The sequence below is a fragment of the Dromaius novaehollandiae genome, chromosome 31 (genome assembly GCF_036370855.1).
Source record: "Dromaius novaehollandiae isolate bDroNov1 chromosome 31, bDroNov1.hap1, whole genome shotgun sequence".
Classification (NCBI taxonomy): domain Eukaryota; kingdom Metazoa; phylum Chordata; class Aves; order Casuariiformes; family Dromaiidae; genus Dromaius; species Dromaius novaehollandiae.
This window is the reverse complement of record NC_088129.1, coordinates 713,692-736,737: the sequence shown is the minus strand read 5'-3', so window position 1 is coordinate 736,737 and position 23,046 is coordinate 713,692. Positions and strand designations below refer to the sequence as shown.

The following is a 23,046-nucleotide window of genomic DNA, read 5'->3' as shown; positions in this document are numbered from 1 at the left end:
ATGTGAACCCACCTTGATGTGCCTCACGGCTACGGGCTGGGGCTTGAGGTGTCCTGCAGACCTGCAGGTCCCCCAGGAGGATTCTTTATCCATGCAGCAAGCAAGGGCTGCGGTGGAAGTTGCAGCCAAAAGGCAAAGGGGCGTGAGAAAGCAGCGAGATGTTTCCAAATCCTATCCAGAGCTGCGGCTCTGAGGCCAGAGTCAGCAAAACATGAAGCCTGGATGGACGAGGTGGAGGTGGAGGGTTGGCTTGAAATAGTGTCAGGTGCTGTTAGTGCAGGCAAGGGCTCTGCTTCACCTCTGCTCTCCTGCTTCCCCTTCTTGGGCTGCAGCCACCATCCCGCCCGCGTGTGGCATCATCTGCGCTGTCTCAGGCTGCGGCTGAGGAAGGACGGGGTCAGGGTGAGGCTCTTGCCCCCAACCTGGTGAAGTGGCACATTGCGGTTTGTCCCGGTGCAGGCAGAGGCTGCAGACAGGCCCTGCTCCGCTGCAAGGCCCCGAGGCGAGGAAAGAGCCCTGGGGATGTGCAGGGGCAGTGCTGGATTTCCCATGGGAGGATGGGGCGACTGTCAGCCCGTGAGCTCATGATGCAGGCACTGCTGGCCACATGGATAAGGGATCATCCTGGGGTGGAAAGGGCTCTGCACACGGTGCACGGGGCTGCTGTGGGCGCAGGGACGTGCCACCTTGTGCACGGAGACCTGGGGAGTCGTGCAGGAGAACTCCTGGCAGAAGCAGTGGGGAGAGGTTCAGTGAGACACAACAGGCGTAGGAAGGTGCAGAAAGGATCGCTGTATTTGAGAATTGCAAGCGGACAGCAGCTTTCAAACGCTCCTACTCGAAGCCTGGCAAATGGGTGCGGGACACCCCAGATTTGGCCCTGGGCACTGCACACGCCCTCGCCAGCAGCCCTGTCTCCCCGCTGCCCCCCTCACAGCATTTATCTCCCCATAGGAGGAGGGATGTCCGTTGTCCCCAAGCTTCGTGGCCTCCCCTGGCACTGCAGGATGGCCAGCCTGGCTGGACCCTGGGAGCAGTGCTGCTGAGGCCCTGCCTGGGCTTTGCTCTCTGGCTCTGGGCACCTGGTGGGGTGCAAGGAGCTTTTGTCCTCGGTGGTTTCTGCGGCGGTCCCAGCTTTGTCTCCATTGGGGGGACCCCAAAGCTCCTCCGGGCTTTGGGATGGGCCTGGGTGAGGCCCTCAGGGCTCCTGCAGCTCCCAGTCGCTGGCGCAGGAGGTGACGGGGGTTGGACTTGCTGAAGACCATCCCAAGCAGTTTTCCCACCATTCCTGGGTGGCATGGCCACGATGCTCTGTAGTGTCCTTGCTCTGGGCATCTTTGTTACCTCCCTTATGCACTAATTGCTGAGGGAAATCCCCGTCAGTGGGGGAGGGGGGGCAGGGGGATGGGGAAGATGCGGAGGGGGTCCCCACTGGCTCCCCCCACGGCAGGGCGGGGGCTGAGGAAGGGGTAGAGCGTCCCCAAGTCAGGCACAGGGATGTCCACAATCAGGGACATCTGGCCAACATCATAAAACGTGAGTTTCCCTGCTTCTCCATCCAGATACACCCCAATGATGTCTGCCTTCTTCAGGGTCCGGAGCAGTGTGTTGGTCTGGGGGGGGTGGTACTGGCCCCCCACTCTCTGCAGGGCCCAGCAGCCCTCCTTGGGGCGTTCCTTCACCTCCCCTCGTCTCACCTGGTCCCTGGTGCTCTCGTTCAGCACCCCCACCTCCCAGTCGTCCCCATCGCCCACCTCCACCTCCCAGTAAGCCCGCTGGGATGCAAAGCCCGGGTGCCCCACGGCAATGCGGGGGGCTGGCCCCAGCGAGGACGGCTGGCACTGGACACATTGGCCGTGCTCCGAGACAATGAGCTCTGGGTGCTGGTGGCTTGTGTCCAGGGTGACGGTCACTGTGGAGAGAGCAGGACAGCCCCGTCATCTGTGGGGCATGCAGGTGTCCATCAGCCCCAGTGGGAAGGGCAGGCCCTGGCCTCATCCTGCCCACGTGCCCCAGGCAATGGCGAGCGGGCAGAGACCCGACGGCCTCGTGCCACCCACCCGGCCGTGCCACGCTGCTCCCGGCGAAGCAGCCTGCACAGCTCCGAGCGCAGGGAGATGGACCCAAGCTGCCGGAGTGATCCCACCTTTGCACCACGGGCACCTTCCACCCACCGCTCTCCCGGGGGGCTGCAGCCCCCGCAGCTCCCACCAGCCCCAGCACTCACCCTGGCAGCTCCGTGCCTGTTGGAAAACTGCAAAGCAGAGGGGGTGGGTATGGTTAGAAGAGGGACTGTGAGTGTGGGGGTTTGGGGGGCCCCGAGCCGAGGAAGCTCTGGGATGGCTTTGGGGGGGCAGGGGATGATGGGAAATGCCCCCCATTGCCAGGGCTAAGCCCCTCCCTGGGTCTGCGGGTAGCCGGGCACCTCCTGGGCAAAGCCAACCCCCAGCCCTTGCCAAGGGGTCGGGCAGGAGGTGGGAGACAGCGCTGGGACTGGAGGGGGACCAGTGGGTGCAGGGGACCCGCGGAGAAAGCCACAAAGCATCGACTCTTACCCAGCTCTTGCATGGCTTTTTCTGAAATGAAAAGAGGGTCTTTAGCAGCTGCAACCCCTCCGGGAGCCCTGCGGGCACTGCCACCCCTCCCCGAGGCACGCTGGCAGGAGGCCCCTTGCCTGTGCTGCCTGCAGCCCTCCGGCACCCCAGGGCTGCCACCCGATGCCTCTGACCTCGCCGGGCACATCCCTGCCTGGCTGCCCCTGGTCCCCGCCAGTCTTGAGCTGTGGCAACAGCTTGGAGGGCACTTGGAGCCACCAGAGCCCCCTCCCCCATGCACTGTGCGCCCCACAGCCAGGAGCACCCCCAGATCTCTCCCTGACATTGGTCCAGGATGGCTTTTCACCATGGGGACACTGTGCCCAGCCCTGAGCTGCCACGGGCCCTCTGGCCCTGGTCCCAAGCAGCTGAGCCCTGCTCTGGCAATCCTGAGAGGCCATCCTGAGCGAGGACTACTCGTCTCGTGTGTGGGCTCTGGGAAAGAAGCCTCAGTCCCCTCCTTGCTGTCTGCCTTGGGGAGTGCTATGGGTGCTGCGCTGTGGGGCAGATGGCGGGGCCAGAGTGGACAACCTGGAAAAGGGCCTGGGGCTGTGTGGGGTGTCGGGCATGAGGCTCCTCTCTGGGGGCTGATCCCCGGGCAGCCCCAGCTCACGGGGAGGCTGCAGGAAGTGCTCAGCATTGATGGGGGTTCAGCAGCATCCCACCCCATGCTTTTGTGGCAGCTCCCCTTCTCCTTCTCTGCAGATCTCACCTTTCCACCTGCAGAGATCGTTATTCTCTGGAAAGGAAGAGAAGGAGGTATCAGGGGCATGACCATGAGCCAGGGCTGCTCCCCAGGTGGGGCAGCGCATGGGGCACCAAGGTGCTGCTCTGGGGACCTGGACTGGGCATTGCCTCGTCCCAGTCCCGGAGAGCTGGCATAGGTGTGGGGGGGTGCCTCTCTCCCCGCAGAGGAGCAGACCCACCAGCACCCAGGGCCACTCCCAGTACCTGCTTCCATGGTCACCAGCAGCCGTTCTGCAAGAGGAAGAAGGAGGTGTTGGCTGTAGAGCAGAGCCCCTGGGACAGATGCCACGTGCCCACCATGCACGGGCTGTGCAGGCACCCCACAGCCTGCCCCACCTGGGGCCAGAGCTGCCCCCAGTGCCTTGGGGTACTCCCCAGGGTCTGCAGAGCCCAATGCAGCTGGAGGTGATGGACCACATCCCCAGGGTGGTCCCCGTGGCCAGACCCTGCCCATGGTGCAGAGGGGCTCACAGCACCCACCCTGGTCATGCCGGCCCCCAGCACGGGCACCTGTTCAGCAGTGAGGGGCCTGGGCAGACTCAGCCCGGCTCCCTGCAAGGCACTGGCACTGCTGGCCTCACGTGGAGCATGAGGGGGCACGAGGCCTGGTGGGAGGCACAGGAAACCTACCCTTTTCCTGGAGAGCCACCTTCTGCTCAGCTTTCCTGGTGGCTGCCTTCCCCTTGGCTGCAAGAGGAGCAAGAGAGGTCCCGTCAGATGGGACAAAGCCTGGAGTAGCAGCTTACGCTGGCAGGACTCATCCCTGCATCCAGCAGGCAGGATGCTGCCACCCCCCTGACCGGACACCCCCAAGCTGGGCCCTTGGTGGGCACCCGGTGTGTCCTGTGGGATGGACAGGGCACGGGGCCAAGCTCAGGAGATGTTTCAGGGTTGGCCAAACTGGGACAGGCTCCCCTCACCCCTGGTGTGGCAGATTGCACCAAGCAGACACCCAGTGTCCCCCACAGCGGGCGCTGCCTTGCTGACACGTGCTGTCCCCGCTCCCTCCACCATGGGACAGCCTGGGGCCGTCACGCCCCACACCACATGTGGGGAAACACTTCCCACGGCCAACAGCCACGCAACCTCCAGCCTGGCGCGGACCTGTCCCCACGGCTCCACACGATCATGCAGCCAGCAGTCCCTCAGGGACAAAGCGCAGCCTGCGACCCTTCCCCTTACCTCGGTGGGCAAAAAATGCACCAGCTGCAAGGGCCAGGAGGACCAACAGCAGCAGCACCCAGAAGGCGGGCAGCCACGGAGATGCACGAGGGAAGACGTCTCCTGGTATCGCCGAGAGAAGTTGTGGCAATCATTCAGCTTGCAGCGACACCCTGCCCAAATCCCTCCTGCTCCCAGCAACCAGCAGCCTGAGCTACCCAAATTGCCCAGCCCGTCCAGCTGGCCTGTGGCATCCTGCAGGCCTCAGCTCTCTGCTTTTTCAAAGGAGAGTTGGGGAGGGGATATCATCTTTTTGCAGCCTTTCAGAAAAGTTGTCTTTCTGCAAGGTTTCCTCCAAGTTAGACCCCACAGCAGGAGGATTTGGACATGTCCAGTGAGAGCGAGGGAGCTTGCTGATATCGGTGCACTGTAGAGATCACGTTAATCATTAAACTGGAAAAGCAGAGGTGGTGTCTTGACAAGAGGCCATGCAAAAGGGTCATCCCTGAGGCTGGTGCTGACAAGGGCTCATCAGAGCTGCTTGCGGGTGGCAGGGGAAGGCCTCTCTCCATGTGCAATCTTGGCCAAGCATGCTCTTTCATGACTCGGCTACATGTCTGCAAGAGAAGTGTCTGTCCCCCCCACACCACCTCCCAAAAAGTCCCTTGTCGGGGTCTCCGCACTCCGCTCTCTGAGGGAGCTGGGTTTATTGCTGCCTTGCCCTCCCTACAGCTGTGTTTCCGCGACCCAAGACCCACCTCCGAGCTCAATGGCCGAGCGCTGCTTGGTGCCCGTCAGGCTGTTTTGCACAATGCACACTATTTTGTCAGTGTCCTTTCCTCCGGGCACAGTGATGTGGCTCTCCACGGTGTAGAGCTGCTGCTGGTCCTGCGTGATGGTGGTCACTGGCTCCATTGCCAAGGCCTGCCCGTCCTGCGTGACCCAGCGGACCGTGGGCTCGGGGAACCATCCGGTGGATTTGCAGGACAGCCCCAGCCCCGACCCCTCGGTCCTCGTGACATGTAAGTAAACCAGGGCTACAGCTGCAGGGATAGACGAGGAAAATATCCTGTGGATCAGTGGTGATGGCAGCCCTGTCTCACCCTCAGGACACCCATGCTCCTCATCCTTCAACAAGCACCTGCACCTGCACCCCAGCAGCTGAACCAGAGGGCAAAGATCCAGGCGTCGGCCAAGCATCCCCTCCAGATCCCTGTCTGGGAGGCCGTTCAGTGGTGCACAACTGGTCCCAGTGCTGCACACATCCTGCCCTTGCCAGCATGGTTTCTGCCCTGCCTCCCGAGGAAGGGGCTGATGAGCCACCCATGGACCAGCATCTGCAGCAAGGACACTTGGTCTCAGAGGAGACCCTTGCACCTCCGCAGCCCTCTCCTCACCTTCGACTTGGAGCACAGCGGTGGCTTCCAGGTTTCTTTGCTGGCTTCCCACAAAGCACTGGTAGCTCCCTGCATCCTCTGTGCGAAGGCTCCTCAGCTTCAGAGAGACGTTGCCATGGCTGAACTCCTGGGGGAAGAGCTCGGTTCGGCCCTCGTAGCCTTTCCCTGGCGTCTCCTGAGTTCCTTCCCTGCCGTGGTGGTGAACGCTGACAGTCCTGAGGCCGTACTTCCTCCAATGCACCTCCAGGCCGGGCAGGGGGGCCGGCGGGGAGAGTTGGCAGGGTATCACCACGTCCTGGCCCAGCTCCCCCACCACGGGCAGCAGGGAGGTGGACAGGGAGATCTCCGCTGCAACAAACAACCGTGAGAGACCGTGACGTGGGGGGAAGGCAGAGAGGGGGCCAGACCGTGCCGGGACACACTGGGCAGAAGCAGGGGGAACAGGGTAGCGAAGCCAGGGCCCACATGCACTTCCCATGCCTGGAGGCAAGGAAGGAGCCATGCACTCGGAGTGGCAGCTGGCAGAAAAGAAGGGATCAGGGAGAGCGAGGTGGGGAAATGCACAGGATTACCAGAGCCGGGCTGTGGTGCCAGGAGGGACAGTCCCAGGCTGAGCATGCAGAGTATCCCTTGCATTGCCAGGTCACTGCTCAGGGAGCTGCAGGGTGGGAACATGCTGAGGCCGATGAGACCGTGACATTCAGGCAACGCTGCGTAGTCCACTCAGAAGGGAGGTTCAGCTTCCTTTCATGCCTGCGGGGACACGCCAAACAGCACCCAAAGCAAGGAGTCCTCGCTCTCAGCACTGGGGTGCTTTTGGGGAGGAGAGCCCAAAGCACCCGCAGGGACCTGGGGTCTTCCCCACGGAAGCCAGGACCCTGCCGTCTGCCCCAGCTCTGCTGGGCTCTTCACCCGAACAGCGTTGCACCCCGTCTTGTACTCTGACCCAGCACATCACCAGGAAATATCAGAACCAACGTTTCTTGCTGGCACTTCCCTGCACACCCCAGGATCAGAGGGCAAAGGCAGCAAGACAAGGTCAGACCAACTGGCTGGGACCAGGGGAAAGCAAAACCGAAAACAGTTACTAGCTGTCTGTGCTTTTCTTGAGCTGAAAACGGCTCAGACTGCCCTCTCAGCCTGACACGTTTGCTAGGCTAGTAAATTCCCACCATTGTCTAACCCCCAAATCCTTGCAAGGAGCTCTCCCCCTTGCTGCCTGGAGCAAGGAGCTGTCACGGAGCAGCGAGGGGCCTCTGCAAATAGGGAGAGGAATGGGTGCCAGCAGACAGCATGAGGACCAATACACCTTGCAATGCTAGAGCCAACACCCAGCACCAGCATTAATGCACCCCTGGTATAAGATCCAGCACCCAGCATGGGGACACATGCACTCCATGCTACAAGAACACAGGGACTGTTGCATCACATGGTGCAAGAGCCAACACCGAGCACAGGGATCGATGCACCCCGTGGTGTAAGAATCAGCACCCAGCACAGGGACCAATGCACCCCGCAGTGCAAGGGCCAGCTCCCAACACAGGGATCAATGCACCTAGATGCAGCCCCCATGTGCCCCTTCACCAGCCTGGCGCTGAGGGCCTCATCGTGACCCTGTCCCTCCCTGGCCTTGGTCTGATCCGGGAGCCAACGATGCTGTGGGCAGGAGGGCGAGAGGTCACATGCAGGCAGGGACGTGGGAAGGTGGCCGTGAAGCAGAGACTCTGCCTGCACCGTGGCCCCACGCTCAGCACAGCAGCAGGGAGGAAACTCCACCAGGGCCCTGCGGTTCCCCCTGTTCGCCTGAGGCTATTTCAAGCCAGCCCTCAGCCTCCATCTCATCTCTCCAGGCCTCATGTGTCACCGTCTCTGGCCTTGCAGCCACAGCTCCAGGTAGCATTTAGAAACCCCCCACCGCTTTCTCACGCTCCTTAGCCTTTTGGCTGCAGCTTAAATGAGCAGGACATTCCTTAACGACTTTGGAGTCAGCACTGTGTTTGCAGCTTCAATTGCCCATTTTTCCTTTGTGGTATTTTTGCCCTGTGTGGTTTCGCCTGTGCTTATGAATTGCGTTCCTTTCTACCCAGCTCTGCTCTATCCTCAGGAAACAGAGCTTGGCTACTGGGATGGGGGGTGCAAAATCCCTGGGCAAACTGCACCAGACAAACAATTTACACCCCTTTAAAGTTCCTTTCCAATCCCCAAAGGCCAGGGCTGCTTTTAAAAGACTGAACAACTCCAGGTCACTGCTAAGCAAATTTTCAGACTGAAATGAGAAAGGAGAGCTGCTGTGCGAAAATGTCAAGCTCACAAAAAAATATCCTTGAAAAAGCTCGTATGGGTTTAATTTTTTTATTATTATTATTGTAAGGATTTTAGTGGGTGTGTTCAGCAGTTCCAGGTGGCAATTGTGGCATGGGCTTCATGTGGAATCTATCGGAGGGGAAATTCTGCATAGGTCTGACCAGATTTAGTCCATCAGTTCATAGGAGTATGGGACTAGACTGTGAGGGACTTTGGGGGATCTCTTCTCCAACCTCCTGCTCAAAGCAGCTTTAGAGTGGGCTGCTCGGGGCTCTTTCCAGCTGAGTTTTGAACATCTCCAAGGATGGCAATTCCCCACCGCTCTGGTCCCTGGTCAAGGAACCTGTTCCCTCATGGGGTAATTATCTTTTCCTTCTATTTAATGTTCTTTTTTTCTTGACAGTTAATGGGAATTTCAAACATTTGCAAAAGGCAGCCCCTGTGTGGTTGGCCTCCTTTGCTACAAGGGCAACCGGGTGTTGTCTTCCAGGACCTTCAGATCTTTTTCTGCACAGCTCCTTTCTGTGCCTGCAGTCCCCCTCCCATGTTGTTGCAGGGGTTTATTCCATCACAGGGGCAGGGACAAATACCCTCCGGCATCACTGCGACATCCTGCTTCAGGACCATGGTGCAAACCCTATTAGATGTTGTGCACGCAACAGGGCACAGCCAACTGATGCAGCCTTGCAAGAGTCAGTCCCTCCCCCTCCCCCACACTCCATTCTCTGGACTCCCACCGTGTGCAAAAAAACCTCCTGTTTCACTCATTTTTCCTTTTCCAGCATATCTGCGTGAGAAGGCAGGTTGCAAGTGCTTCATGGCATGACTCAGAAATGCTACTGCATTTCCGGCTTTTCTGTGATCTGGCTTTTGCAGATCACAGTGCTGCCTTCATCCTTTACCCGCTGTGAGAAATCGGGGTGTTTCTGGTGCTGCAGGTCCCAGCTCCCCTGCCCCAACCTGGCATCTCCAGAAGGCACCAAAGATTGCAGCTGGAAGTGCGATTTTGGTGAGGACCAGGGATGCAGTGATGGACACAGGGGGATGTGGGGAGGGTGTCCGAGGACAGGGGGAAGAAGGTTTCACGCTCCTCCATGTAGCTCCTTGCACACCGCTATTTCATCCTGCCCTTTTCAGCAGCAAATGTCTTTCTGTAGGGGAGCAAAACCACATCTGCCTTCTCAACAAGGGCTCACCAGACACATCTGTGCGGCTTTGTTCACTAAAGATGTTGTTTATTCGAACACAAAATGCATCAGCACAGTGTTAGCAACAGAGAAATCACCAAGGGGCTGGGTGTGACAGCTACGTGTACTGTGGCCAGGCAGGCAGGTCTTTTTTCACTCCAGTGACATGTAGTCGCTTATTGCAGCAAACTGCGCAGTGCCTGCTGGGTCTTCCAGAAATATCTATCTTTCCCACGCCTTTTCCAGGAGCTCTGCACACAACAAGAAGCACACAGCAGGAAGGGCCCAGGGAATGCCTTGGATAGCCCATCTTCCCTGGCTCATACCCACGCTGGTGTGGAGCAGTGCCCTGGGCGGTTGCTTTCCACTGCCACCCACTCTCCTTCCCCAAAGACCCTCCGCTGTCCTTCGGTCTCGCTGGGGAGATGCCCTCAGTGGATTCATCTCTCCCATCCCTCTTCTCCTCACACCCTGCACTGTCTTTCCGATTTCCATGGGTCTTCAGGGCTGTAGACGAGTCAGGGGCACTTTTGTCACATGACCACTGCTGCAAACCCTTGCAGAGCTGCAGGTTATAAACTATCCCACCTACAGAGACAGAGAGGTAATCCGTGAGCCCTGAAACATCCCACAGGGCTCCTTCATTCCAGAGCAGAAGAGGATGTGAACAGAGGTGGAGTGGAGACCACTGGAGTGGAGGGAGTTTCTTCACAGCCCAGCAAGCCCTGCCATGGACATTTTTAACCCTCAGCCCTGACCAACGCTATACCCATGCCTCCCCATCCCTGCACAGCGGCAACACGTGCAGGAAGCTACGGTGCAGGGTTTGCCTTTCGGGGGACATCACCATCCACGGTGGGAGTGGGCGGCCATCGGGTGCTCTTCTCCAGCAGGAAAGTTGTAACAGGGGCCGAAGCGAGAAGCAGCAGGACCAGGGCAGAGCGCAACATCCAGACCCAGAGTGGGATGGCCGGCCTGGGGGGGATGTCCGTTCCCTGGGGCCCTGAGGAGACAGCGGAGGAACATTTTTGCCAGGCTATGCGAGACCGTGCAAGCTCCAGGGCAGCTTTACAGGAGGAAGAAGGGGTTTTACGTATTCCCTCCCAAATGTCTCCATCCCGTCTCCCACAACAAAGGGAAAATCAGAGTGAAAGTGCTGAAAGAAACATCAAAACAAGAAACCATGCTGAACACGTCAATGATTACACAACCAACCAAAGGAAATTTTCTATTTCAAACTCTCTCACCTCATCGGTGTGGAAAGGGGCCTGTTGGCTAAGGAGGCAACTGGGTGATGAGTAGGGAGGTAGCACGGATATAGGATGGTGCAGGTGTCTCTTTACGCACTTACCTCGGACGTGGAGGCGCTGCGCAGGGCTGAGCTGGGATTGGTTCACCCATCCCTTGGCATCCCTGGTTTCATACCTGCAGGAGTAATCCCCAGAGGTGTTCACAGAGGCAACTTCGCGAAAAGTGTAGATGCCCTTCTCTGAGCCACGGTCAGCAGAAACAGCAGCACCATCCTTGCAGAAGATGACGCGGGTGATGCCATTGTCGGAGAAGATGGTGCACTGGAGCAAGACAGCGTCTCCTTCCTGGGCATCCGGTGTATCAAGAAGCAAGGTTGGGGCCAGGAGAGTGCCTGGGGGCAGGAGCAGTGCAGTCAGCATGATGGGGGCTGCACAAGAGCAGGGCATGCCCTGGAACTGGCCACAGCAGCAATAGGCACAAGACGCAGGAAGCATCCCTGGGAGGCATGTTGAGCAGGGAAGCTCGGCATGGCTCCCAACTCTCTGCTGCACCCCATGGTGCAGACCCTGCTTTCCCCCATGCAGGACCAGGGCTGGGTGCTCTGCAAAAGAATTATCACCCCAGGACAGACAGACAGACAGAGAGGCAGACTGACCTGGGGCTGTGCAGAGCTCCTCGCTGCAGATGCCCAGGGCTGGAAACAGCAAAGGGAAGGCGGTTAGCACCGGGCGAGGTGGCACAAAGCCCTGAATGACATGTTCTTCCATGAAATCTGTTCCTCAGGTGCATGCACCATCGGTGCTCGGGCTCTGCCTTCCCCAGCCTCCCCAGGGCTAGCAGGCTCAGAGACTCACCCAGCAGCAGCATGCCCAGCTGCAAGGTCACAGGGGTTAGGACCGGCATGGGCAAGGATGGGCAGGGACACCTCTCGTTCTCTTCCAGCAAGCCCCCACGGCTGCACTCCAATGCAAGGAGCCCTTTTCTACTCCAAAAGGCACCTGCAAAAGGGATCTGCTTCCTTGCTTCCTTTCCCTCCCCTCCTCTGCTCAAGAGGGCTGTCACAAGCCTGCGTGCAGGTGCAATGTGGAGCAGCTCTGAAGCGATGCCGCTGTAGGAGCTGGGGCAGCCTTTGCTCCCTCGTGAGAGCTCAACCCTTTTCTATCCCCTTTATGTCCCCCCGCCCACCCAGCATGGCTGTATCTGCTACTTTTTCTGTCCCACACATCAGCTAGCCACAGCACTTCTATTTTGGGATCAGCGTCCAAGACTCAAGACACCTGATGCTCTCAGCAGGAAACAAACCCTTTGGGCTTCATTGAAGGACATGCCTACCCTATGCACAAGGGAAATCTCCATGGGGCAGGGAAATCATGGCCTGCATTTAGAGCTATGGGTGGACCCCGCTTGCCTTCTTGAGCATGCAAAAGCCTTTGCTACTCCCAGGCCCCTCCATTTCTGCCCATCTGAAGATGGGCAGCTCCTTCCCTACCAGGCCATATTTGCTCTTCCTCTGATCCTTCATCCTGCTGTATCGGTGGCTCATGTCAAGGAACCAAACAGTTTTCACCTTCAAGCTCAGGGCTTCATGCATCACACATGGGACTGGAGCCTTTCTCCAGGTCGTCATGTAAAAAAACCTGATTAATTCATGGATCCCTGAGAAGACACAGATTCAGCTCTGGGGTCCTGAGTGCAAAAGCAGGGGACAGGGATGTGACCTTGCACATCTCCCTCCTCCAACGTGGGGCCCTGCTCTTGCACAGCCCCAGGAAAGGTTTGGCTGAGATGGCAAAACACCGTGGGGGATTTGCCTTCCACTCTGACCTCCTGTCCCATGCGTGTTCTGCAGCCCTGGGGCTAGACCAAAGGCAGAGCTGCGCCCTGGGCTTTTCCAGTGTCTTGGAGGACACTGCTCCCTCCCCACTGACGTGAGTCACTGCTCATAGTTTGCTGCCTAGCTCCTGCCCCAGCCACAGCATCTCTACCTTGGGCAGAGGTTGAGGTCACATGAGTGTCTCTGATGCAAAAGGTGGCCGTCGGTCCTGAAGCGGGAAGCTTGGACAAATCCACCCCAGGAAATGCAGCGATGGCGGGGCTCTTGGGACTGCAGCAATGGCCAGGCAACCTCAGGGGTTTCAGAACTTGCAAGGTGTTTTTGACATTCACACTGGGCTCAAATCTCACTAGCTGCCCAGCAGAATTAGGTGCTTTGCCCCAGGCAATGCAACGGTAGTTCCCACAAGTCACCTGTTTGCATTTAAGCACAGCAAGACCTTTGCATGGCTCCTAAAACCTTGCAAAAAAAAAAGCTCCACCCATGGCCAATACCCTGAGCCATCATTCCTCTGCATCAAGCTGTCTGTGCAAGGGGGCAGGGGAGTGCTGCCCCACCTCCTGCCAAGGGGTTTTCTGCCAGCATATTTCGCCCCATGCCCATGCACAGGGCTCTGCACAGGGATGTTCCTCCCTGTTTGCACAGCCTGAACCTTCAGCAGGCAAAACTGTCTAGTCTCTGTGCTATCGCTTATGCCAAAAGAATACCCACAATCTTGTAGGAGTCTAGTCCTAATGGATTTCCCACAGGGTCTCACACTAAGCCCTCAACCTCAGTGACACTGGCACTAAGGACTCCATGGAGAGGAGAGTCAGGCTGGTGTGGTAGATCTGCAGTGCTCTTCAGGGCTTTTTTCCAGTGCTCACCCTGAGCACTGAACAAATGTGAGCAAACATAGGACACATCCAACATGGGACCAGGGCTCTGCTCATTCTCCTATGACACAGAGCCAGGAAGGCTCTGCCCAGCCCCAGGGAACCTCACAGAGACGTTTGGGGGTGGGATGCAAGGAGGAGACCCAAGGAGGAGACTGCAGAGCCCAATAAGGATGGGGTTGGGAATAGCACAAGGCTCCAGACTTTAGGGTACATGAGGAGCAGCCCTAGGGCCCCCAAACACCACAGCAGCTACACTGGTTTCTACACCCACCCACAAATAACCCCCAATATTCTTTTACATTTCTTTCTTTTCTTTTTTTTTTTTTTTTTTTGTGAGGTCTTGCATTCCCTCAAATTCCCCTGCATTTTCCCCACCATCCTCCTTACCCTTGATGTCCAGCTGCTCAGCACGACTCAGCTGCGACCACTTCACCTGGTTCTCTTCATCCCGGCTCTCGTACTTGCATGAGTAATTCACGGAGCTGCTGTTGGACACCCAGCTAACATACTTGTAGTTGAGCTGATGCTCAGAACCCCACTGGGACTACAGCGCCTTCCCATCCCGGCAGAAGACGACACGGACCACAGGCAGCTTGGAGTTTACAAGGCACTGGAGCAGCACTGAGTCCCCCGGCTGGGCAGCTGAGGGGCTCAGGATCATTTTGGGGGCAGGCAGAGAACCTGGGAGGGGGAGCAGGCAGAGGCATGCACCATGTCTCCTGGCTGCCAGAGCATGCAGCTTGGGGGTGGGGGGCCTGCGCCACCTCCCTGGGGTCCCCGCAGCACAACAGCAACACCAGGGCAAAGCTCTCCCTCGGCATGCGTGGGGACGGGGAGGGACTCTGTGGCCCAAGCTTTGCAGGCTTCACCCCACAGCCACAAAGCACCCAGATGTGGACGGAAAGGCAAGGGCTGGACATGCCGAGGGGCCCAGGGAGACCCAGGGCAGGAGGATGGAGGGGCACTGACCTGACACCGTGCAGAGCTCCTGGCAGCCAGCACACAGTGCTGCAAGGCACAAGAAGGAGTTGAGGGCAAATCTGGAGCCATTCCCCCCAAAATGGGGAGCAGGCTCCTGGCTGCCTTCCGCGGTCTTGCAGAGCCAGGACGAGGACTCACCGAGGAGCAGGATGCCCAGCGCTGGGCTCATGCTGGGTGCTCCTCTTCAGGCACCGCACTCCACCCTCGGCAGCCTCGGGGGTATTGCTCCTCTGGCCTGGGAAGATGCACGCCACGCAATGGGCACGGCACTCTCCCACTGTCAGCCCCACTCCCCTTGGTGCACTGCACTGTCACGTCCGTTTCCAGACCGCAGCATTGCTATTTCGGGTGGCGGCCTGAGCTCAGCGGCACGTCACAAGCGTGAGTGGAAAATTGGTGGGTGCTAGTGGACAGGGAGGGGAAATGAGACCAGCCTCCCACATCAAACAGGGTCTTCAGTGGGGACAAAGCCTTGCAACCTCAGCCAGGCATGCACAAAGGCCTGCAGCATGCCTCTGCAAGACCAAAGACGCTTCCCAGAGAAAGAGAATTTGCTCCTTGCCTTTCCCAGATATGCTTCTGCCTCCCACACACCACATCTTCATGCTTTAGTGCCTAAAAGCCCCACAAAGCTCCCCACAGGCTGCCCAGCTAACAGCAAGCTTGGAGGAAAACCCCTGTGCAGTCCAGCAGTGCCCTGCACAAGCTGGCATCCTCCTGCTGCAAGCTGCCCCCTGCCATGCAGGATGTGTGGGGCAGTGCAGCCTGGTGCCAACACTGGTGGGGATATGGGCAAATCCAAAGCCCCTCTAACCTTGGCAGGGCTCTAAAGCCTTAGGGAGCACCAAGGAGGGCAGCGTGCTCTTGGGCTGCCTTGCACACTTGAGCGAGGCAAATACACTCAAGGCCAGGCTACAATGCTCTCAGGCGGTCCCCACCTCTGGGGCTGCAGGAGAGGCGTGGCAAGATGTGGGGGGACACTTTAAACCTTGCTTAGAAGAGCACAGCAGGAAACATGAGGAAACACAAGGGGAAGCCACAGGCCTCAACAAAATGCAGCAGAGTACAAGAGAGGCCCTCTGTCCACCCAGGAGAAACAGACCAGCACACGCAGAAAAGCTCACCAGCACTGCCCCAGCACAGACCCCGTACTGCAACGTCCAGAGCCACAAGAGCACAGACAGGAAACTAAAACCCATCCTCAAAGCCCAGAGGCCAGCGAGGTTGCAGACAAGCTGGGGAGCCTGCGAGACTTTGCAAGAAGCAGCTGCCATGCTCGTTTCTTGGGAGCTCGCCAAACTTGTGCAGAGAACAACAGGGCTGGTGCAAAGAGTGCACAATGCAGCAGGCCTGACCTTGGGATTGCTCTTGGTCTGCGCTTTGGCACTGTTCTCAGAGGAACAGGCCAAAACTCTTGGGCTTAGCATGGAGGAGAGTGCAACGGGTAGGGAGAGGTGGCCAACACGCCCTGCGTTGTGCGTTTGTGTTCATCAGAGGCAGCTTCTCACAGCAGACTGTGCTACATTTCTGAGAGTCCTGCAAGACTTGAGGTCACGGTGAGGTTGTCTACCCAAGGACCTTGGAGGTTTGTCATGCATTCAAGGCTTGATCTTTGCAACCCACCCAGTCATTTGTCAGTGCCCTCACCCACAGAAGGGGCACAGTGTGACCTAGGCCAAGATGGAGCATTATATGCAGGGCCCTCACAACTGACTCCTTAGGAAAACGAGTGACAAACTGGCCATCGCTATTCAACAGGAATCTCTGGGAAGCCAATGCATTTGGAACCCGAAGGATGAAAGGAGGCTCTGAGTCTAGCAGCATGGCTGCAGGAGCTGATTTTCTTCCCTCTGATTTGCAAACATTTTTCACAATCTGCAAGGGGGAGAAGGGAAAACAGCTCCCGGGCACCAGTTGTGGGAATGGTGTTCCTCCTACCCCGGGGCAGAGAGGCCTCTGCAAGGAGGACACTGTGCCATTGTGGAGACAGACGCTTGGCAAAGGTTCTTGCAGAGAGAGCCAAAGGCCAAGCATGCACAGAAGCCCTCCTCTTGCAAGATGCTGGCTCTTGGGCTGCCAAGAGCATGCTCCTGACCACAGGCAATGCTGCAGGAGATGCTTTTCTTGTCTCTGCAGGCACTGACAGCGCATCCTCTGCCTGGCCTGGCAGGGCGTTGGGGATGGGCCAGCACTGCTTCCTGCCAGCCCTCACAGCCATCAGCTCCTGCCTCTCACTGAGCCCCATCCCAGCCGTGTGGTGCAACTCGCCATCCCCAAAGTCCCGGGTCAGCTGGGCAGGGAAGGGCATGCAGGCAGCCATGTGCTTTCCCTCCTAGGCCACAGTGCACGCCATTGAGGGTGGCACCTCCGCCAAGTGGGTGTGGACAGAGTACTTGCTGGTGCTGTCTCCCTCCATCCAAGGGACATTGGTGCAGGTGGAAACCTCCCACCCTGTCCTGCGCAACGCCAGGATGCCAGCGCGCATGATGCCCCATGCAGCGGCTAAAAGCACCTGGTCCGCAGTCCAGTCATGCCAGGTCTTGGCTGCCCCTTCAACAGGGACAGCTCTCTTTGTCATTCCTCACGGTGGCCGTCGTCAGGGCTCTGTCCTCCTGACTTCGGGATCCTCTGGTCATGGAGATGGTGATGTCCCCAGGGCCTGCAGGGCAGCCTTCTGTCCCCTCATGCCAAGGGGTTTTCTGCCAGGATTTTTCGCCCCATGGCCATGCACATGGCTCTGCATACGGATGATGTTCTCCGTTTGCACAGCCTCCTTCAGGAGGCCAACCTGTTGAGTCTCTGGGCTATCACTTATGACAAAAGAATGCCCACAAGCTTGTACGGGTCTCTTCCTAATGAATTCAGGAGTCTCTGGGCTATCACTTATGCCCAAAGAATGCCCACAAGCTTGTACGGGTCTCTTCCTAACGAATTCAGGAGTCTCTGGGCTATCACTTATGCCAAAAGAATGCCCACAATCCTGTACGAGTCTAGTCCTCATGAATTTCCCACAGGGTCTCACACTAAGCCCTCGACCTCGGTGACACTGGCACCAAGGACTACCTGGTGAGGAGAGGTAGGTTGGTGTGGTAGATCGACAGTACTCTTCAGGGCTTTTTTTCAGTGCTCGCCCTGTGCCCTTTTGGCCGTGCTTGTGCAGTGCTCTTTTGGCAAGGCTCTCCCTGGGCTCTCTTTGGTCAGCCACACAGACTGGCCCCACACTTCCTCTCTGTTTGCCTCTTCTCAAGGCAGTAGCAGTGGGCTCCAAGCTCCACACATGCAAGGAGACCAACAGCACACGTTCCTGGTGCTGGCAATGGGCACCATCAGGCCTCAGGGCTTTTCTAGCTTCGTGTCCTTTGCTCTCTGATGCCCATCTTGCTGGGGTTGCTTCCTGCTGCACACATGGCCAGCACAACCTCAGCCTCTCCTCTAGCTCTCTGGACTCACCCTCCCGCCTGCCGCTTAGCATGCAGCATCCCATGGGCAATCCAGCCGCGCCTGGCTGTGCTCCATCCCCTCCTCTGTCCCCTTCCTCACCACTTCCTGCTTCCTGCCTCCCTCCTCCCCTGGCCACAGCCTTGCTGTTTTGGCCTCGAGGCCGTCAGCAGGCAGGAGCACTCCTGAGGAACCCTGCAGAGAATCGGGGGTTCAACAAGGGCTGTTGCACAAGTGGTTTTGGTGATTTGGCTTGGAGACCTGTCCCACTCAAGATGCACGTGGGGCTCTGGTGCTGGCAGTGTGCGCCAGGGCCATCAGCAGTGAAAGGATGCCTGTGCACAGCCAGGGCATGGTGCCACCTCTCCGGGAAAGCAGAGCCATCCGCCACCTCTGCTCTGCAAAGCTGAGACCCTGCAGAGAGTCAGGGCTGTGCAGGACACGAGGTCTCCAAGGGAGGTGCTGGCTCTGCTCGGGAGGGGTGTTAGCATCGGCTGCATTCCCGCACTCTGTCTGAGGGCTTTGCAGGGGCCACATATGCTTTCTGGGTTGCTTTAATGGGAGATGCTGGCAGCCACCCACAGGTGGTCCCGGGTCCCCCTCAGCCAGATCACTGGGGGATGATAGGACGATGTCCCACAAGGATCCCATCTGGGGAGCATGCAAGGGCCACTGCTAGAGCAAGCCAGACTTTTGCAGCTCTCCTCTCCCAAAGGCTCTACTCTGCAAGCGGGTGGCAGCCTTTAATTTGTCCCTTGCCAGAGACGGGAGCTGTTTCTCTGCTGTGTTACTGCCAAGCAGTTCCTCAGGAGATTCCCCATTTCTCTCCTGTCCAAAGGCATCGTCCCTCCTGGGGGCTTCTGCACTCGCTTAGAGAAGAAAGAGGAACAAGAGAAGGCACTAAAAACCCCACTCAGACACATTTATTGCACACCACACTCAAAGCTGTGCTCACACGGCTGCAGCACTGCAAGGTGCATGGAGGCAACTTCGTGCCAGCACATTGGGGGACACACGAAATCTGTATGTCCTATGCACACGGTCTTCAGAAAGCATCATGCAGAAAAGCAAGCGTTGAGGTCCCAAGACACTGAAGGCATCAACCCTCTTTTTCACTTCTCCTGGTTGAGCTCCTCAGCAGCAGCAGCCTGCCAGAGGCTTTGCTGGCATCCCCAGTATGGAGAGGGTAGGAAGAGAGGAAAAGCAGCTGGGAATCCTTGCAGGCCCCCACAAAGGGGCACCAGGAGGTTGCCAGGTGGAAAAGGTCTCCTTCAGGACGTGCTGTGGTGCAGCCGCCTTGCATGGCAGCATCTGAGCTCTAAGCGGAGCACCTGAAAGGACAACCTGGCAGGCGCAGAAGGCTTCCAGGGTCTTCAGCATTTGGAGCATGAAAAAACCTGCACCGTTAGCAGCGGTGCACACTCCCACTGAAGACCCCACACCAGGTACAAGGTGAAGGTGAAGAAGAGCTTCCTTCCTGCAGCAAACCTGGGCAGAGACCCAAGAAGCGCAAAGCAGAGCCAGCTCGGCGCCCCAGGTGCTGTTGGGAACCAGCTGCCACCAGCATGCACTGAGCTTTGGGTCTTGCAGAGTGACAGGGCGCAGCCCTTCCTCGCCGTGCTGCTCCCCCGTGCCACAGCATGGTCCCGGCGAGCTAGCAAGGTGGCTCCCTCGGCGGCACGATGCTGGCGTACGTTGTGACATGTTCTCTCAGGGGCTGCAATGGCAGCAGCAACTTTACTGCTCAAGAGACTGAAAGCCTCCAAGGAGCTGCTCCCAGCAGTGCGGAGGCATGGGCATTTGTGGGGAGAAAGCCCACAGGGATTCGTGGACCCCCAGGATGGGAAGGAGGGAGACTTTGCTCTCAAGGCAATGGGCCTTGCCAGCAGATTTCCCAAGCCACCCTCAGAGCCCATCACCTCTCCTCGGCCCTGCTGGCAGCGTTCCTGGCAATGCAGGAATTGCACCTCAGGCTGCAGGTCTGGGCAGCAGCTCAGACCCAGCCCAGCAGCACCCAGCTCTTTGGGTCAGCGTCATCTGAGACTCACCTGGGGACGTCCCCTTGCAGTCACCGAGGCGTCTGGGGACACAAAGAGGCCTCAGCATCAGCAGGGCTCCAGGGCCAAGCCACCTCCTCACACCCTTGCCCAAGGGCCCAGGCCTCAAAGTGTCCCACCGAGCTCCCCATTTGGCACGCGGGCCTGCACCGAGCAGCCAGCCCTGCCAGGAAGAGGGCCTGGGGCAAAAGCAAGCTTTGCTGCAAACCCTCTGACCAGGCGTTTCTGCATGGCTCTTTCTCAGCTCAGCATCTCTCCTTGCAACAGTCCTGTGTGCAATGGCTTCCCCAGGCAGCTCCCTCAAGAGCACCCCTCCTCGCCTTGCCCCACAGCACCATGGCACTCCCAGCCCTCTTCCCCTTTGCCTGCGCATCCCCAGATCACCACTGCCCCAGCTCCCCTGCAAGGCCCCAGCGCTCTTACAGTGCAGATCCTCTTCGGGAGGGTCCCCAGCTCTGCTCTCACCCTGCTTCCTGCAACGCAGCACAGAAAGCACTGGGGATGCACTCAAACCAACCCACCCCCTCAATACAGAAACAGCAAGACATGGTTCACACCCCACCACAACCACCACACACACACAAACACTCACACTTCCACAACTGCCTCCCAAACTCTACATTCAGCCCTCGCAAGGCTTGTCCAGCACACACACAGGCCTCTGGGCGTCTGGGCATCCCCCCAAGCACCCCAAAGATCTCCATGCAGGCACCTACCTCTGAGTCCGGAGGGCAGACACTGCTGGAAACATTCCAAAAAAAAAGAAAGAAAAGAAAGAAAAGAAAGGAGGGGGGGAAGGAAGGAAGGAAGGAAGGAAGGAAGGAAGGAAGGAAGGAAGGAAGGAAGGAGGTTGTCGTTAGATAAGTGGGTACTTCCTGGAGAGACAGAAAAAGCCAATGTGGTGTGGGGAGAGGGGGCAGAGGCCAGCTCTGCTCAAGGAAGACACAAGCAGCCTTCAGAGCCCATGCTGCTTGACAAGGCACACAAGTGCTGCTTGCGTCTTGCTCGGCACAAGGGTTCAGGTCCAGGGGACCAGTGATGGAGGGAGGCACTCTGCCCCCATTCCCAAGAGAAACCCCAGAGCGCTGCATCACTTTTTCTCCCCAGGAGAACAAGCACAGCCACAAGCAGCACACAGGACACGGCAATGCCCAGGGGCAGTACGAGCTCAACACCTGAAAGAGAGACAATTTGCAAGCCCAAGTCTCCAAAGCAAGCCCTGCTTTCTTCCACAACAGGTGGGAAAAGAACATGAGGGAGCAGCAGTCCCTCCGGCATTTCTTGCCGATCCAATCACATCCGCCACGCTCGGAGCAAACACAGGGCATCCCGTTTGGGACAGGTATGGAGGGAGCGGTAGCCATGAGCAGGGAGGTCTGGCCGTAGCACCAGCCAGTCTGGAGCAAGTAATTGGGAGAGGTCTGGAAATGTGCCATGGGGCAGTGTCTGGAGCAGAGCCCCAGCACACCCATGCAATGCTCGGGGTGCAAAGAGAAAGAGAAGCTCAGCATGACCCCGAGCCCTGCTGGGTGCTCTCAGCCCTGCTCCCAGCACCCGTGTGCGCCCGCATCTCCACACCCTGACCCCCAAACTCTGCAGCGCCACAGCGCATGGGAGGAAAGGACATTAAAATCACCCACCTGGGGAAGGCAGCACGTTCCCCCCGGAGTCAACACCTAGGCAACAAACACAGGACACAGCCAACATGGGACCAGGGCTCTGCTCTTCCCCCCATGACCCAGAGCCAGGAAGGCTCTGCCCAGCCCCAGGGAACCTCACAGAGACGTTTGGGGGTGGGATGCAGGAGGAGACTGCAGAGCCCGCTATGGACGGGGTTGGTCTCAGGGATGCTGCTGGGAAGAGAACAAGGCTCCAGACCTTGGGGTGCATGGGGAGCAGCTCTAGGGTCCCAAACACCACAGGAGCTGCTCCCATTTCTCCTCCCATCCCCACTCCACCCAAAAGATTTCTTTTTACTTCTTTACTTTTGCTAAAATTGTGGATTCACTCAAGCACCTCTGAATTTTCCCCACTATGCTCCTTACCCTTGATGTGCAGCTGCTCAGCACGGCTCAGCAGCGACTCGGTCATGTGGTGCTGTTCATCCCGGCTCTCGTACTTGCACGAGTAATTCACGGAGATGCTGTTGGACACCCAGTGGACGTGCTCGTAGATGAGCTGGTCGTGCAAGCCCCGCTGGGATGCCAGCGCCTTCCCATCCCGACCGAAGACGACACGGACCACAGGCAGCTTGGAGTTTACAAGGCACTGGAGCAACACTGAGTCCCCCGGCTGGGCAGCTGAGGGGCTCAGGAAGATTTTGGGGGCAGGCAGAGAACCTGGGAGGGGGAGCAGGCAGAGGCATGCACCATGTCTCCTGGCTGCCAGAGCATGCAGCTTGGGGGTGGGGGGCCTGCGCCACCTCCCTGGGGTCCCCGCAGCACAACAGCAACACCAGGGCAAAGCTCTCCCTCGGCATGCGTGGGGACGGGGAGGGACTCTGTGGCCCAAGCTTTGCAGGCTTCACCCCACAGCCACAAAGCACCCAGGCGTGCACGGAAAGGCAAGGGCTGGACATGCCGAGGGGCCCAGGGAGACCCAGGGCAGGAGGACGGACGGGCACTGACCTGACACCGTGCAGAGCTCCTGGCAGCCGGCACGCAGTGCTGCAAGGCACAAGCAGGAGTTGAGGGCAAATCTGGAACCATTCCCCCCAAAATGGGGAGCAGGCTCCTGGCTGCCTTCCACGGTCTTGCAGAGCCAGGACGAGGACTCACCGAGGAGCAGGATGCCCAGCACTGGGCTCATGCTGGGTGCTCCTCTTCAGGCACCGCACTCCACCCTCGGCAGCCTCAGGGGTATTGCTCCTCTGGCCTGCGAAGATGCACGCCACGCAATGGGCACGGCACTCTCCCACTGTCAGCCCCACTCCCCTTGGTGCACTGCACTGTCGCATCCGTTTCCGGACCGCAGCATTGCTATTTCGGGTGGCGGCCTGAGCTCAGCGGCACGTCACAAGCGTGAGTGGAAAATTGGTGGGTGCTAGTGGACAGGGAGGGGAAATGAGACCAGCCTCCCACATCAAACAGGGTCTTCAGTGGGGACAAAGCCTTGCAACCTCAGCCAGGCATGCACAAAGGCCTGCAGCATGCCTCTGCAAGACCAAAGACGCTTCCCAGAGAAAGAGAATTTGCTCCTTGCCTTTCCCAGATATGCT

The 23,046-nt window shown here is 58.4% G+C and overlaps 2 protein-coding genes across 2 annotated transcripts; both read right to left on the bottom strand.

Annotated features, from left to right (window-relative positions):
• Positions 1–772: 772 nt before the first annotated feature.
• On the bottom strand, positions 773–6,837 carry LOC112995787 (butyrophilin subfamily 3 member A2-like). Its single transcript, XM_064499597.1, has 10 exons — positions 6,472–6,837; positions 5,900–6,247; positions 5,261–5,545; positions 4,524–4,625; positions 3,972–4,028; positions 3,546–3,572; positions 3,307–3,333; positions 2,556–2,576; positions 2,228–2,254; positions 773–1,912 (listed from the first exon to the last, which is right to left on the bottom strand). Exons 1-10 carry the CDS (start codon positions 6,572–6,574, stop codon positions 1,380–1,382), a joined length of 1,530 nt encoding a protein of 509 aa, XP_064355667.1. The 5' UTR covers positions 6,575–6,837; the 3' UTR covers positions 773–1,379.
• Positions 6,838–9,419: 2,582 nt separating this feature from the next.
• Positions 9,420–16,642, bottom strand: LOC135324087 (uncharacterized). Its single transcript, XM_064499541.1, has 5 exons — positions 16,547–16,642; positions 13,741–13,897; positions 11,297–11,335; positions 10,742–11,032; positions 9,420–10,393 (listed from the first exon to the last, which is right to left on the bottom strand). The coding sequence occupies exons 1-5, from the start codon at positions 16,640–16,642 to the stop codon at positions 10,203–10,205; spliced, it is 774 nt and encodes a 257-aa protein (XP_064355611.1). The 3' UTR covers positions 9,420–10,202.
• Between the last annotated feature and the right edge of the window lie 6,404 nt (positions 16,643–23,046).